This window comes from Danio rerio, chromosome 5 (genome assembly GCF_049306965.1).
Source record: "Danio rerio strain Tuebingen ecotype United States chromosome 5, GRCz12tu, whole genome shotgun sequence".
In the NCBI taxonomy this organism is placed as follows: Eukaryota; Metazoa; Chordata; class Actinopteri; order Cypriniformes; family Danionidae; genus Danio; species Danio rerio.
The window spans coordinates 20,778,880-20,795,333 of record NC_133180.1 but is presented as its reverse complement, the minus strand read 5'-3'; the positions used below and the strand labels follow the sequence as shown (position 1 = coordinate 20,795,333).

At 35.6% G+C, this 16,454-nt stretch overlaps 1 protein-coding gene across 4 annotated transcripts in view; it reads right to left on the bottom strand.

Annotated features, from left to right (window-relative positions):
- Positions 1-16,454, bottom strand: part of sgsm1a (small G protein signaling modulator 1a) — a 131,229-nt gene that overhangs the window by 27,020 nt on the left and 87,755 nt on the right. For all 4 annotated transcript variants that reach the window (XM_073952078.1, XM_009301381.5, XM_009301382.5 and 1 more), the window contains 5 exons: positions 13,910-14,055; positions 9,667-9,804; positions 9,338-9,462; positions 6,379-6,446; positions 2,322-2,485 (listed from right to left, as the gene is read on the bottom strand). In XM_073952078.1, the coding sequence (XP_073808179.1) occupies positions 2,322-2,485; positions 6,379-6,446; positions 9,338-9,462; positions 9,667-9,804; positions 13,910-14,055 (641 nt within the window). The remainder of the gene's footprint in view (positions 1-2,321; positions 2,486-6,378; positions 6,447-9,337; positions 9,463-9,666; positions 9,805-13,909; positions 14,056-16,454) is intronic.

The window sequence follows — 16,454 nt, the reverse complement described above, 5'->3', positions numbered from 1 at the left end:
TGTATAGACCTTTTTCTTCGCCCCAGCGCTAAACGGCTTCCAGTTGGATGCTTTAAGCTTCTGTTTAGAATTGTCATCAGCTAGATCAGTGTTTCTCAACCATGTTCCTTGAGGACCACCAATATTGCATGTTTTGGATGTCTCCCTTGTCTGTCACACCCATTACAGTTCCTCCAGTCTCTGCTAATGAGCTGATGATCTAAATCAGGTGCACTTGGTAAAAAAGACAAGGGCTATTTCTCAGTATGCGTTCTTCAGTGATCGTGTGTCCTTGTGTTCTCGTGTAACGTCATCATCAACTGCCAAAGTTCAGTTCCAAACCTCAAATCGCAAGAACGGAGGATACGTGAAAGTTCCCAGATGTGTTCTTGATATCGAGGATGCACCGATGCAGAGCAAAATTCGCTCGAAAAAGTCCCATAGGTCATTGCAGCTGAGGTGGGAAGTGCAGCATTTTATATAGACCTATTTTTAAAGTTTAGAGATAAAACTTATTTGTGTATATATTTATGTGTGTGTTTTTAAACAATAAAAATCATTCTAAAATTAAAAAGCATTCTAAAAATAATAATAAATAATATTCTTTATAAAAATTTTTGTTATTGGCCACACCATTTAAGTTTAACTTTTTGTTTCATCAGTTTAATTGTATAACAGTTTAATAGTAACTTAAGTCATATTTAATAGGTTTATACTTGTACCTCAATGTCGGGACAGATCCACACACAGCCGCTAGATGGCGCCACTAACTCGGTTAGTTCTCGTGTCCAAAAAAATATATCTTTCCTTGTAACTTAGTCGTCTCTTTATTCCAACGTGATAAATAAACTGCTAGTTAGTCAACAATTCAAACAGTAAAGTTCATTTCCAAAACTCAAGACCTTAAAGTAAACGTTACTATAAACTTAAAGTAAAAATTACTATGAACACGTTTATAAAGGAATAAACACAATAAGGGTGTATATTTGCTAAAAATCGTTTTAAAATTTGTTTTATTTGTATTGTGCAATAAATATTTGTAAGGTCTTTATGCATAGAATATATAGTGAAAAGGGTAAAAACAATAAATTGTTGTATGAATGCTGTAATGTTTAAATAATTTCCAGTTTAAAAAATGTGTAAAGGTCATGTGACCATCAGGAAGAACGCAGCATCTCATTTCTCACAGGACGCGTTCTCTGCTCTCGTGGTTTTCCGAGTTAGTTCTTCAGAGGTAACTTGGCAAGATCGATCTCCACGAGAACACAAGTCCGTTCTCTGCTTTCTTGGAATTGAGAAACAACCACAAAAAAATGTGCAGAGCTGGTGATCCTCCATTAACGTGGCTGAGAAACACTGAGCTAGAGCAGCGTTTTTCTTAGCTGGTGGCTCTTCGATCTGTTCGAAAACGTTCATGTCAGCTGTTATACTGTGCTCAGCGGGCTCATCAAGTGCATGCAGATAGCACACACAATACATCACTGCATTATAAACAGCAAACAATAGCCCCTTTCACACATACAAACTTTTCCGTAAAATTTATCCGGAAAGGTATTGTGTTTGAATAGGCTTTTTTTGAAAGTAGCGGTAAATTCGTTCTGGCAATTTTCTGGAAAGAGAAAGTGTAACATTCTATATATATATTTGCTGGAAAGCTGCGCTGTGTGAACACAGAACGAAAATTGCCGGAAAGAGCGTGTCCATGTCTTGAATGCGCTGACGTAAGACGTCTACTCCAGCCAATTAGAACATTCAGATGCATTCACATCCACGCTGTTTATGAAAATAAATCACTTTGAATATTTTTCCAGACACATTTAGCTGTTAGATGTTAGTCAGATAACGTTTCTATGTTCTTTCTTAACGCCAACTGCCTAAAAAAGATTGATAAAATGTTTATAATAAACCGCTGTTTGTTTACCTTCAACCTCTGCTTTAGTTGCTTGATGCGTGTGCATTTGAAGCAGAGGTGAGTGCCAGCACATACATATTATGTGCATCTCGACATGCGAAAGTGTTTCTCCATATATTTTCAATGAAGTTGTTTACAATATTTATCCATCCACAACATTTGTAATGTAGTCATATGTGTAAACATTTAGCACCAGTTTGTGCTTCTGCTTTTGGGACAAAGAAGCTGCATGAATGCTAATGCTTTAAATAAAATTGAAACCATCAATAAAAGCCTGACCTCTTTTATGTTTATAAATACAAGCGCATTTTTTTTTTATCTTAGTCCCTTTATTAATCAGGGCTCGCCACAGCGGAATGAACCACCAACTTGTACAGCAAATGTTTTAAACAATTTCTGACTAGTAATGTTTTAGCGATTAATTTTTCACCTTTCCTCTTTGGGACCACAGTGGTGGGTCTAATTGGCCGTGAGGCAGCAGACCATTTTCCAGACAGGAGAGGAACTGAAGAAGATGACCACCACGAGGAAAACGCAGCGGAGGTCTCTGAATCCCATCCTGACTAACCAGAACCACTGTTCCCCCACAGTCCACTTCAGACAAAAACACATACACCATACAATTATTATTCATCACTATATTTACTGTATGCAGGACTAGTAATGAATTGTGTCCATGATCACACATGCTGCATTTCCATTACCCTTCAAAATGAGCAAACTTAAACTGCAATTTGGAAAATAAATGATTCGCTACACTAAAATGTAAACAGCATCTACAGGTCACCTGGGGGCGTATTACAGAAAGATACTAACTTTAAAATCTTATCATATCCATTTGGTAACCCTGGTAATTTCAGCTAGGACAAGACTTAGCTAATTTTTAGGTCTTAAAAGTCTTAAATGACCTGAAATATTGTGTTTTAGGTCTTAAATTTATTTAAACTGGTCTAATTTTGTTTTGCCCAAGTAAACTACTCAATCGGGTCGACATCCATCCAATCACCAACAATGCATCTACAACAAAACCTTGTTTTTTATATTTAAGTTTTTTTATTGCAAAGATACAATTCGCCACAGCTTAGACACTTTTACAGCCAAATCCCCAAATGAAATTCTCTAATCAGGAAAAGAAAACTAAAAATAATTATACGATAATTATACGGTGTGTAGGAACAGCTGATGGTGGCCATAGCAACGACAAACGGCAGTGGATCGCAAGCTCACAAATGCATTTAAATCTGTAAACAAAGCAGCACACGTCACGTTTTTTAACGTAGTTTTAGACGTGATATGAGAATACAAAAAGTTAACCAGATACACTACAAGCAGTTACAAGTAACAAAACACAATTAAATACATAATTTGAAAGCTAGAGAAAACAAGGAGGCAGCCATTTTAATCGCTCTAACTTACACTTGTGAAATGGAGGAAGAAACTGATCCATGAACTGTGTACTGTAAAGTTCCTGTCAAGCTCTAACAAAGTCTCATACATCAATAGTGTTTCTGATCCTTTCTTTAACAAATGGCTGACAAATCCCCCATTGTAAGCGTGTAGTTTGGTGAGGCACTCGTCAGAAAAATGACGGGAACACAGCACAAGGCTGGGGACATAATGCTGAGGAATTTTTGCAAAAAAATGTTAAAACTTTAATCACTGCCTCTTCACAGCCTCATCTTTGGGTAGAGAAAGTAACACTAACTTTCACTCACACTTCAGAGCACAGCGTCATCATGACATGATTAGACAACGATTTGCCACAGTGTTTTTCTTACTCTTTTTCTTTCTACAGTGTTTGTGGGCGGGGCCAGGGGGTTAAATTTTCCCTGGTCTGCACGCGCAACAAATAGCTTGAGTTCCGTATCGACATGACACTGACAAGGCTAAAGTGGTGATTCTCTTGAACAACTATGAGTCGACTTTTTTATAGATGAATCAATAGTCTTAAACAAGGTGCACTTTCAGATTTAAGCCTTTGCTGGATATTTCCGAAACGAAAAAAAAAAGAACAACAACTTATAATTGTGCTGTAATTTCAAGTGGTGTTGCATTTATTGATGATTGAAAATGAAGTCTCTTGAAGATCCCTGAAGATATTAAATTTTCATGACAAATCACAAGTAAATAACGATAGATATTGATATAGAATCCATAGAAAGGATATATGATTTTTTGTGGATAATTTAAAACATTATATCTCAAGTTAAGACCTAAGATAAGAAACGTTCTGTAATACTCCCCTGGAGTACATAAATATCCCATGATCATTCTATAAAGACTGTGTGTTAATTTGTGGAATTTAGCTCCCTTGATGCATCCATTGATGTCACCCCCACCCCCATAGTCCAAAATAAATGTGCATTTTTTTAGATAACAAATTTTACATTGGTTTTCTACAACATATTTGAGTAAGGGACATCATTTATGTTATATTAAGCCACACAGGTCTAAATACCTGTAGTTTATTTTAAAGGTTTTTTTTTACACCCTAGGGAGCATAGTATAATACTTAAAATAATTGTGCTGAAACTTTATAGACACATTATTGGGGTATCTAAGAGTTATGATACACCTTATAAAAAATGATAATATAACCCAGGGCTCGAAATTAACTTTTTTATTTGGTAGCACCGGTGCTCCCAACTTCAAAAATTTAGGAGCACCAAAAAAAATTTAGGAGCACCCACCAAAAATGATTGAGCACCGCTGCAAATTGTATTTTAAGGGACATATTGTATTTTAAAACAACATCAATTAGGACTAACAAAAACCAGAAACAACTATAATTAATGCTGAGATGACATTGATATTTGTGTGCAATATTTCCAAAATGTGTATGTCTAATAATTCTAGAATATTAATGATGATGAAAATGACAATAATAGTAACAATGAATTACATTTCTCATCATCATGCTGCCTTGAATGTGCATGAATGTAGGTTATCTGTTATAAAAAGTCTGTTACTTTCTGAAAAATAAATGTATAGTTTGCATCAAACAAAAATGAAGCATTGCAGTAAGAAATATTTATTTTGTACTGCTAAACAGCATATATATGCATGTCAGTTTAATAAATAATATTTCAGCTGCAAAACAAACAAAAGATTATAATAAAATACTAAATTCAAGGCTGAAAGCTGCAAAACAGTCATCAGTAACTAAATAAAAAAAAAAAATATATATATATATATATATATATATATATATATATATATATATATATATATATATATATATATACACCTCAAGAAAGAATAGGCAAAAGAAAGTAAGTAAAGTCTCACTTCTATCACTCTTTAAAAGTTTTGGTTTCAGTTTGTGTCAATTTAAATGTTCCGTCTGAGCTGATTTTCATTTTTCTGTGTTTGTGGAAAAGCTGGCGAGTCAGCCGACCCAATTTATGAGCAGGTTGAGCATCGGCGCAATACCGCTGTTTGTTATGAGACGCAGTTTCAGTGTAAACTTAGTAAAGGCGAGGTTCTTTGGCGATGATACAGTATTAGATTTGACTTTTAGCGGACATTTGCGCTGAACACGCAGTGAATGCAACGCATCGAGATTCGACCACCTTCTCCGAAAAGCACATACTCGATTGATCTCAGCTGGCGGATCAATATTCACCACGTGTCATGATCGCTCTCATCTGCGTCTCAACTTTAGGTGGGGTTTGCACTTTGCAAACCTGTGTGCTTTAAGTTTTTACACTTTAGCCGTTTGCATTTCCCGTGGACATAAAAGCTCCCTCCCTGTCATCTAACAGTGGATAGCCTTGAGTGATTGACAGCTAATATGAACCAATATAGCGGCAGGGAAGAGCGATTCAGCACGTTTTTAAAAAAAATCAAAACAGGTCGCACTAATGCGCCCAAATATATTATGAGGTCGCATCGATTAATTTTCGGGCGCATATGCGACCAAAATGGTCGCAATTTCGAGCCCTGTAACCTGTTTAACTGTACCAAACATATGAATCATCCTAATATGTGAATTATTCCCACGACACAGCTTTTACAATAAGGAATTATTCATTGCCATTATTAGCTGAATTACATGGCTTAATAATGTGAGCAAAGCCTCACTTTAAATTGTCATCTCTCTCTAGAAGCAATTACGTTCTGAATAATTTTGCTCCTTCTTAACGGTCGGCTGATCTTGTGCCTGGATAAATATGAAAAGGGCAAAAACAATTGAGAACATTGGCTGAATATTTATGTACTGTACACCCGAGTGGATTTACAGTGCCAAAAGAGACCAGATACTGATTAATGCTGATGTTAGATATGCTTTTAACTAACTTAAACGATTCAATTTTGCACTACTTTTAACTCTGAATATTGTACAGTACAATTTCTTACTGTGTGTGTTAAATGTGTATAATTTATTTAAACTGAACTTTCAGATGTATGAACGGATACGAAAATGCAGCATGTGTGTCATTTGTCTGCCAGCTGGCTTTTTCATGTACTGGCACAATGTCACCTACCCTGCTGATGACAGTGCAAATACACAATCTCCTCCAGGCGGATGGTCATGGCATAGTCCCAGTAAACACTGCAGGAGAACACAGACTTTTAAGTGGCTTGTGACCAGCATAACTGAAAAATATAGACCTATTTAAAATTACAAATAAAACAAAAACATTTTTTCAACATTTCTAAATAATAATAAAATAAAAATCACCTAAAGAAAGAAAAGCATGCTTGTTTATAAGGGATGCTCCAATCAGGATTTTCGGAGCAGATACCGAGTACAAATTCCTTGTCATGGTGATCGGCCGATACGGACTGATTCTGATGCTTCAAGCTTTATAATGCGTAAAGCACATTTTCCGGTAAAGTATGATATTCTAAGTAAGAATGCTGCATATAATTCCTTAAACACGTGTCTTATAACCATTTAGTGTGGACACCTTATGGTCAGAAGCAGCTTTACAGAAAATAATGGATAAGAAAGATACAAAATTTGGTAAGAATAATGACTAAAAATGGAATTTGGAAAAATTACATTGATGGAAGAAGAATTCAACATGTCTCAATCAAGAAAAAGTTTGAAGTGCATATTTGTTGCATCAAAAATTAAAATGGATCTTCCTCTGCTTGTAAACCTGTAAATGAACACTTGCGATTGGTTCATGTGATCGCCCAGATTAGCGAGTAAAGATCACGTCATAAAATTTGATTATCGGCCGATACTGATCTCCAGCAGATCGATCGGAGCATCACTATTGTTTATTTTTTCAGAGTTAATACAGAGTTCATTTTTATCAAGGGTGTAAACCCGTCAGATATAAAATTATTCAAAGATCAGAATTTTTAGTAGCTTGAAAAAGTGGGATTTAAACCGATGCATTTAGTATGAAATATAAGGATGAAAGTCACTTCATTATCTCATATAAATTAACAAAATCAACATGAATAATACTAAACTATTAGTAATAAAACTGTTAAACAAATGAACATTTACTTTAATGAACGCATTATTTATCAAATAACATTGACTAGCATATTAAACAAATAGCAATAGTATTTAAAATAATATTACATTTCTATCTATCAAACATTAAACAATATACTGTAGCTTCTATTTTGTTGACAAAACTAAGTTCAACAACAGATATCAGCTGCATTTACACTGCAGATCTTGATGGTCAATTTCAATTTTGTGACTGTATCTGATTTTTTTTGATAACCGGCTTACATCATCTTTTAAAAGTGACTCAAATCCAATTGTCTGCATTTACACAGCAATGAGAAAAAAGCAATGACAGAGAGCAGGCGCTGACTGACAGCTGATAATAAAAGAGCGATAATTTCCTGTATTTAATCTGTTTGCAGGGTTAACCTTTTTTTTTAAACTCTTTTGGACAAGTTGTTTAATAATAGTTTATATATAAAAGTTTTAATTTGGCCATCTTTTTTAATCCAGGCCTTTTTAAACCAGTAGGCATTTTAATGTAATCTCCATGGTGTGATTTATGCACGTGATGTATGCAATAGTTTTATATTAGTTTGTATTGGTTACATGGTGGATAGCCTATTGCATTCTCTCTGGCTCTCTCTCTCTCTCTCATTAAAATGCTTAGATACTTGTGCTGCATGACAATATAAAAGCTGTTTTAGTCGTTGTGTATGAGATTTAAGGTTTGTGACTCTGCTGAAGTCTGTTCTGAAAAGAAAGCGTCAGTCTGACGTCATTAGCTATGGTTTTTAATGCTGCACGATTCGCATTGACAGGTAAAAATCTGATCCATCTGCTTACACTGCAGACACAAGAACACAGATCTGATTCATATTGGATAAATTTCCACATATGAACAAGGCCTGAATCTGATTTGAGGAAATCGGAATCCATGTAATTTTTTCCTGCTTACACATACAAGGGCCATATCCGATTTGTGTCACATAGAAGAAAAGAAATCTGAATTAAGTCACTTTAACCATGCAGTGTAAATGCAGCCTATTATAAATGAGATCTTATAATATCACGTGATACTGCAATTTAAAGAGATTAATAAAACACCACATGCATAATTTAAAACTCATCATATACTTTAACTGCCCCACCAAGAAAAAACATTTCTGGATCGTATTTCATAACTGCTAATGTCACTAACACACTCAGTGCATTTTTATTTCAACACGTCCAATAGTTTCTAAAATATTAGCCTCTACCAAATGACTGATATGTCAGTTTATGGTAAAAGTATGGGTATTGATACATACAATATGATAATCTGAAGTGTAAGACCAAATTATTTAAAAAAAAAAATCTAAATAAAACATTTTCGAATACTAAATCATCTTTACTTTTGAAGTATGCCATAACATATTTCAGATTCTCATTTAACATATGTTTTATTGTTGTTTTTTTTACAATTAAACCAAAATCAAGTGTAGCAGTGCAACAGGATTATGTTTGTGGTCACACTTTACAATAAGGTTCAGTAGTTAACGTTAAGTAATGCATTTACTAACATGAACAAACAATGAACAATGCATTTACTACAGTATTTATTAGTGTTAATAAACTTTAGTTGATGAAAATACAGTTGTTCACTGTTAGTTCATGTTAACTCGTGGTGCATTAACTAATGTAAACAAGCATGGACTTGAATGTTAATAATGCATTAGTAAATGTTCAATTATGATTAATAAATGCTGTACATGTGTTGTTCATGATTAGTTCATGTTAGTAAATGCATTAACTAATGAACCTTATAGTAAAGTGTTACCCTGTTTGTTGGATTTTTTTGTATTTGCTGTGTGTGAACCATTATTTAAAACATCAATTCTTTAAATGACTTTAACAGTCATTATTTAAAACAGGCAAAATATGGTCAACCATTTGGTAGAGCAATTAAAGGGTTAATAAGATTAATCTACTCATGAACAAGCCTTGTTTCCCCTTTAAAATGAGCTTATTGTGTTTATTTTTTATCTCACCTCTTCTCATAGTCAAGATCTCCCACTGAGCCGTTCATTAGCTGATTTGGTGTCCATTTCAGAGTCATGTAGTCAGCCGTCTGGTGCAGAGAGAGGTATCCTGGGACTGCTTCCATATCATCCCTCTGAAAACACCACAACAGAAGCCACGTCACAAAGCTTTAATTAACAAATAATACTGCTTATGCTTTATTGCTGCTGGATTTGTATTGATTTTTTTCTAAATTATTATTTTTTCTATAATAACAATAAAAAGCTACTTGACTTTAGAAATAGCATTCGGAAATAACCCACTGTGGTTAAAGGCAGCTGTTTAATGTATTATTTACCGGCTGCACCAGAACATTGTTCTTGCCGAACAGGAGGGTCGCTCTGGAATTCTGATGAAGAGACTCCACGTAGTCTCTGGCTGAGGGGGAGGGAGATGGCCTTTCATCCATACTGCTACTGGAGTGCCTTTTCTGAATCTGAACACACACACACACACACGTTATTGAAAAATGCATGCTATAAACCACTTTAATAAGTAAATCTTACTAATACAGGGTTAAGCCCCCTTAGCTATTTAAACTGCCTTAAAGGAAGAGTTCCCAGACAAAATGAAAATTATCTTATAATTTATTCTCCTTCATGTGTCTTGAAATCTTAATGGGGTTTTTTTTATCCGAAAAAAAGATTTTGAAAATGCTGGTTGACAGGACCCATCCATGTGTATAGTAGGAACCAAATTAATAAGGAAGTTAATAGGTGCCAGCTAGCAACTTTTTAAAAATATCTTCCTTTGTCTTTGAATCTTTGTGGGAAGGTTTTCATCTGTTAAGCACAAACGAAGATATTTTAAAAAATGCTGGGTGATGGGACCTATCTATTTCTAAAGTAGGAACTAAATTATTATGAAAGTCAATGGGTGCCAGCTAGCAACACAATTCAAAATATCTTTTGTTTTTAAATCTTTATGGCTTCTTTTTCATCTGTTAAACACAAAAGAAGATATTTTGAAAAATGCTGGTTGATGGGACCCATCCACTGCAATAGTTGGAACTAAATAATATGGAAGTCAATGGGTGCCAGTTCGCAATGTGTTTCAAAATATCTTCCTTTGTCTTTAAATCTTTAAGGTGTTTTTTCATCTGTTAAACACAAAAGAAGATATTTTTAAAAAATGCTGGGTGATGGGACACATCCACTTCTATAGTAGGAACTAAATTAATATGGAAGTCATTGGGTACCAGCTAGCAAAATTTTTAAAATATCGTTTGTTTTTGAACCTTAAGGGTTATTTTTCATCTGTTGAACACAAAAGAAGATATTTTGAAAAATGCTGGGTGATGGGAAACATCCACTTCTATAGTAGGAACTAAATTACTATGGAAGTCATTGATGCCAGCTAGCAAAATTTTTAAAATATCTTTTGTTTTTGAGCCTTAAGGGTTATTTTTCATCTGTTGAACACAAAAGAAGATATTTTGAAAAATGCTGGTTGATGGGACCCATCCACTGCTATAGTAGGAACCAAATTAATATGAAAGTCAATGGGTGCCAGCTAGCAACATTTTTCAAAATATCTTCATTTGACTTTAAATCTTTAGAGTGTTTTTACATCTGTTAAACACAAAATAAGATATTCCGATGAATGTTAGCAGCCTTCTAACCCTTCCAGTAGGCACAAAAGGCCCCTACTGGCCCATATCTATCAGCTGATAACCACTGATAATGCCTATTCAATCAAGTGATTACAAGACAATATATAGAATAAAAGTTAGAAACCCTAGCAAAACAAAGTGCATCTGTCTTGTTTTCATTGTATTAAGCCACTACATCCATCAATCCAAAGTGGAAAAATGTGTGGCCGCAGGTCAGTCATTAGTGACATGTCTCCTAATTCATTTATCAAATAGGCACTCAGCAGAAACCCTTTACTTTTACAGCTCACTGGCAGATATTTGTTAAAAAACCCCATCAGAAAACAAGCCTGGAGTGCAGTGCAGTCAGATCTGTTGCAGACGAAAAACAAGCAGTGCGTGTCCTGCTGTTATGTGGGTGTTGGCGATGGCCAGAGAGGGTGATCAGTCAGGAATCTGACGGCTGTGTTTGGTAATGGAGCTGTGTAATGATGTGAAGCGTGTCTCTTGAGTGGAGGTTCATACTCTCCTCATAAACAGCACACCACACTCAAACACACTGACCGCAGCATGACTCTTATAGACCTCAACCCTCTGTGATGGAGGAACTGCACTGATTTCAAAGACCAAAAAAAAAAACATCAATGAAAACAAGCAAATCACACCTAACTCTATGATGATCTGAAGTGCTTCTTTTATCCTCGCTCTTAAGTCGCTTTAGATGAAAGCATCTGCTGAATGAGAAAACTACAAAACGTTGCTGTGATATAGAGACTTTAGCAATATTGAATGTTGCCTTATTTAAGTAATAGTCTGTGTAAAAAAACCTGCCAAACAATGCTTAATTCACAAATAATAACAAAAATAAAAAAGGAACTGAAAGCCTTTTAGCATAATAATAAAGAACTAGTCTGGTTTTAGTATGTCACTATGTATTATGACTTTAACTGACTGACTATACAATGCTTGTGACCCCTGACATTTCCTTGAGGCAACGTTTAAAACGTCAAGTGAATTTTAAATGACCTGAACTTTCAATTTGAAATGGCACCTCTGTCTCGTTCAAATGCTTACACAGGAGAATTCCCAAATGCTAATTTGAAGTGTAAATAGACAGAAATTATCAAGCTTTTACATGATTATATCCTATTCTTGACATTTAAAAAAAAAAACATTTTAAACAGAGCATTTATTAATTCTGCCACAACCCTTAAATTTACTATCGTGCATACAGTAATCATTTTAAAGATGATTCATATGATCACCATTAACAGAATCAAATACAATCACAAATTTACTTATAGTTGTCTCTACATATACAGCAAATTCCATAGAAAAGATTATATGTAATGCCTCCATGCATCCATTTTGGGCATTTAAAACCAAATATTTAAAAAAAAGAATACTGGTTACCATGCCACAGCCATATCACCCTGCAGCCAAGACCAGTTACTCACTGAGGGCGTACTCACACTATGCTATTCGAACCGTGCCCAGGCCCGTTTCCTGGATTGTTTGAGAAGTGTGAGTGTGTGCGAGTCATGCAAATAAAAGCGAACAAAATCGCCATTCTTGATTAACTTGCACCAAATATCAACAGTTAAAACTGAATTTGCCGTGGTAGGAGAAGCTGTGTGAATCTTTTCTTCATTTAATAAATGACTTGCACCTCAGAAGGCAATCCTGACACACAGTGAATGTGCGGTGGCATTTAAAGCCGCGAGACGCAGAGCACAGACGCTCTTAGTTCTGGAGGTCATTAATAATATAATAACACTAATACTTAAATGGTAAGGCGTTTTATAATGACCAAAACAACATTTAAGATGTTTTTCAATGTGCTCAGCCTGCTGGTTTGTCCATTCGCACACAATTTTATCATCACATGATCTCTTATACTGGAATTTGTTAGGTAAAAGTGTTTCCATCGCAGTTTATGCACATTTTCAAAACTGATGTGCATCTTGGCGTTTCCATCAACCTGTTTAGCAGCATCTCCAAAATGCGCATAAAAATAGGTAGATGGAAACATAGCTAGTGAGATGAATGAGAGCGTTTCTTACAGGTGGTTTGTTAGGCCCACTAATATGAGTCTTAATGTTATTCACCTGGTGCTCTTAAAAAAAAGATGGGTTTTTGATTGTCGTTTAAAGAACATTAGTCAATCTACAGTCCGTGTGGGAATGGGAAGATCACTCCTCCAGCAGGGAACATTGAATGAAAAGGTTTTGGAAAGTGACCTATAGCCTCTCTCTCTGTGATGGTAGCATAAGGTGGCACTCTCTCCCTGACCGTAGGCTCTTGAAGAGGATGTAGATGTCAAACTCAATTCATGGAGCGCCGCAGCCCTGCACAGTTTAGCTCCAACCCTAATTAAACACACCTGATCTAACTAATTGAGTCCTTCAGGCTTGTTTGAAACCTACAGGTAAGTGTGTTGGAGCAGGGTTGGAACTAAACTGTGCTGGGCTGCGGCCCTCCTTGAGTTTGACATCCCTGATGTAGACCTTCAGAAGCAGATGGAGGTAAGAGGGTGCTAGTGGCTTCGGCCAGTAACCAATACACAAAGATAAAGAGAGGGGTTCTTGGGCTTTTTGAAAACCAAACGAGCTGCAATGTTCTGAATCATCTGTAGAGGCTTTGCTTCAGTAGAAGAGGATTGCAGTAGTCCAGCTTTGAAATGACAAGAGCCTGGACAAAAAGTTATGCAGGATGATCCGTTAATAAGGGACTGATTTTTCTAATGTTGAAGAGTGCAAACCTGCACAATCAAGTTGTGTTAACAATTTTTTTTTGAAGAACAGCTGATCATCCAGGGTCACCCCAAGATTCCTTACCGAGCTACATGGGCTAATGGTGGATGATCTCAGGTATGTGAATAAAATAAATAAATAAATCCCACATTTCAAATCTGATGTTAAACTCATTTATACAGACACTGGTCACTCACGCAGAGGGCTGGTCTCTTTGTAGGCGAGTCTTGTCGGCAGTGGCCACTATGAATACGATGCCTTTGCACCAACTCGTCAGCTGAAGGATCTGTCCAGAAATGATCTGCCGTCTTCATTTTAGTGTACTCTAACGCACAGGGGCCCACTGAAGAAATAAAGTTCAAAACTGATTATTTGAACAATGCCAGCAACACCAAAGAAAAAAACGAGAGAAAACAGTCATGTTAAAGCCCAATCAATGAAGCACATTCTAAGCAAGGGTCCTCATAGGTAATTTACTTGAAATGCCTCACACAGGCAGAAACCTTGACAACTGAAAAGAAGTTGATCATCATATTGGTAATCTATCTGATACTCTAGGATGTTGATGTACTTTTATAAACATACAGTAACGTAAAAATGTACTGTTGGTCCAAAGGCAGCTTTTATTGAAAACAAGCTTCCACTTCTTAAAGGGATAGTTCACCCAAAAATGAAAATTTACTCAACGTACTCTCCCTTAGGTAGTTTCAGTTTCTTTTTACCTCTAAACACATCAGAAGATTTTCGAAAAACATGTTGGATACTCAGTCAATGGCTAACAATTTACAGCTTTTTCTAAATATCTTCCTATGCCCATCAGAAGAAAGAAACCCAAATTGTGTTTAGAAGAATTGACAGAATTTTCATTTTTGGGTGAACGAGTAATCTTCACATTTTGCAACAATAATCTTCTCATTTTGCGCCACTTTGTTTGAATAGCAAATCCATTTGCACCATTTTGGGGACTTATGGCTGTGCGGGCTGAAAAAGAAGGTGTGTTATGGAGCATTGTTGGCGCATTGTTATTTTGAGGAACTGAAATAGACAGTGCAATTGACCAACTGAAAGCTGGTCTTAAGTCCTAAGCAGAGCACGTTAGTTATGCACCTATTCGGGTCCAAACGCAAAGGATGTACAGCAATGCACAAATATCTTTACATAAAAGTAATTAAATGATTAAAATGTTACAAAAATGATAATTTTTTACATATATATATATATATATATATATATATATATATATATATATATATATATATATATATATATATATATAAACATTACCTCTATGCCTTCTTTACCTCGGGGGGCTTTTCCAGTTTATTCATGACAATTTGCATTTTGCATTGTTATTATTAGTAGTAGTATTATTTATTATATGCATTTTTTAAAAATAAAAACAAGTTTAGGTTTGTCCACCTGTTGGGTTTTGGAGATGTATGCATCATCATATGGGACATAAGAATATGAAGTGTGTTTTTTTTTACCACACTTCGTTTTTATTGTCTATTTAATCATTTGCTGGAAATTAGAACTGAATTTAGAAATAGTTTTGAAACAAATCTTTGCGCTTAACAAACAAATTTAAATATGTAGGCTAATGGATGTCTTCAGTGGAGTGAGTACAACACTGTTTCCTTACTCCACAAAAGTAAAGGTGTAAATTAAAGAGTAAAAGTAAAGAGAAAGTAAAAGAGGCCAAATGATGGAGGCTTCTTCGTTATCCTCGTGCACATAGTCTGTTTAACCGTTTTTTTCGCTAATGAAGTATTCAGTTTTCAGTAAGCACCCACTTACAAAGTCCGCCATGTAAATAACAAATGCGGCATGGCGCGATGCAACTGCTTACACGTTATGCTCAAAACACATCCATAACTAATTTAGGGTGCTTTCACACCTATACTTTTGTTTCAGAGTCTGTCTCCTTTCCCCCGTTAGCGTGGTTCGTTTGGCATATGTGTAGCAATTGCACTCGGATCCTTGCCAAATCAATCAGTACGAGATCGCCTGAATGAGGTGGACTCGGCTCAATAGAAACGAAGTCTGGAGCGGATCGAATGTAGTGAGAAACCAAAACGATCCAACAAACTAACGAACCAGGCTTTATCACAGTGTATTATGGATATGTAATAGGCATGACTATATGAAGAGTGAATTATGAGTAGGGCGGGATGTCAGTTCTACTAGTAAATGTGCGTTTTATGTCAAATAGGAAAGTGAAAGCATGCTGAACTATTAACAAGAGCTGTTTATATGTTAGGAAAATAGACTGAACAGCAGTCCTGGTTTATCTGTTCTCTCTATAATTTAAAGACTTTAATGCATAATTCTAGCCAACGGCTCTGTATGAAAAAGTCTTACCTCTGATTTATCATTGGTGTCAATATCTGTGGGTGTCACCATTCAAAATTAAACCGCAGTATTTCACTTATAATGTCTTTTTGCCCATCGTCATAATTTAAAACAAGGACGTATGACAGCTGAGCGGGACTCTGAAAAATAAACAGTGGAACACTGACCAATGCGAGGGGAGTTTACTCACACGTGACATGTTTTAACTATTTTGATCCATTTAGAAACTTTGCAGTGTGAAAATGAACCGCACCAAGAACAAAAATAAATATTGTAACAATTTTAATCCCTGTTTCGGAACAAAACAATCGATCTACAGGTGTGAAAGACCCCTAAGAGAATAAGCACAACCTTGTTAGACCATGCGCTGGGGCGCAGACCATATTTTTC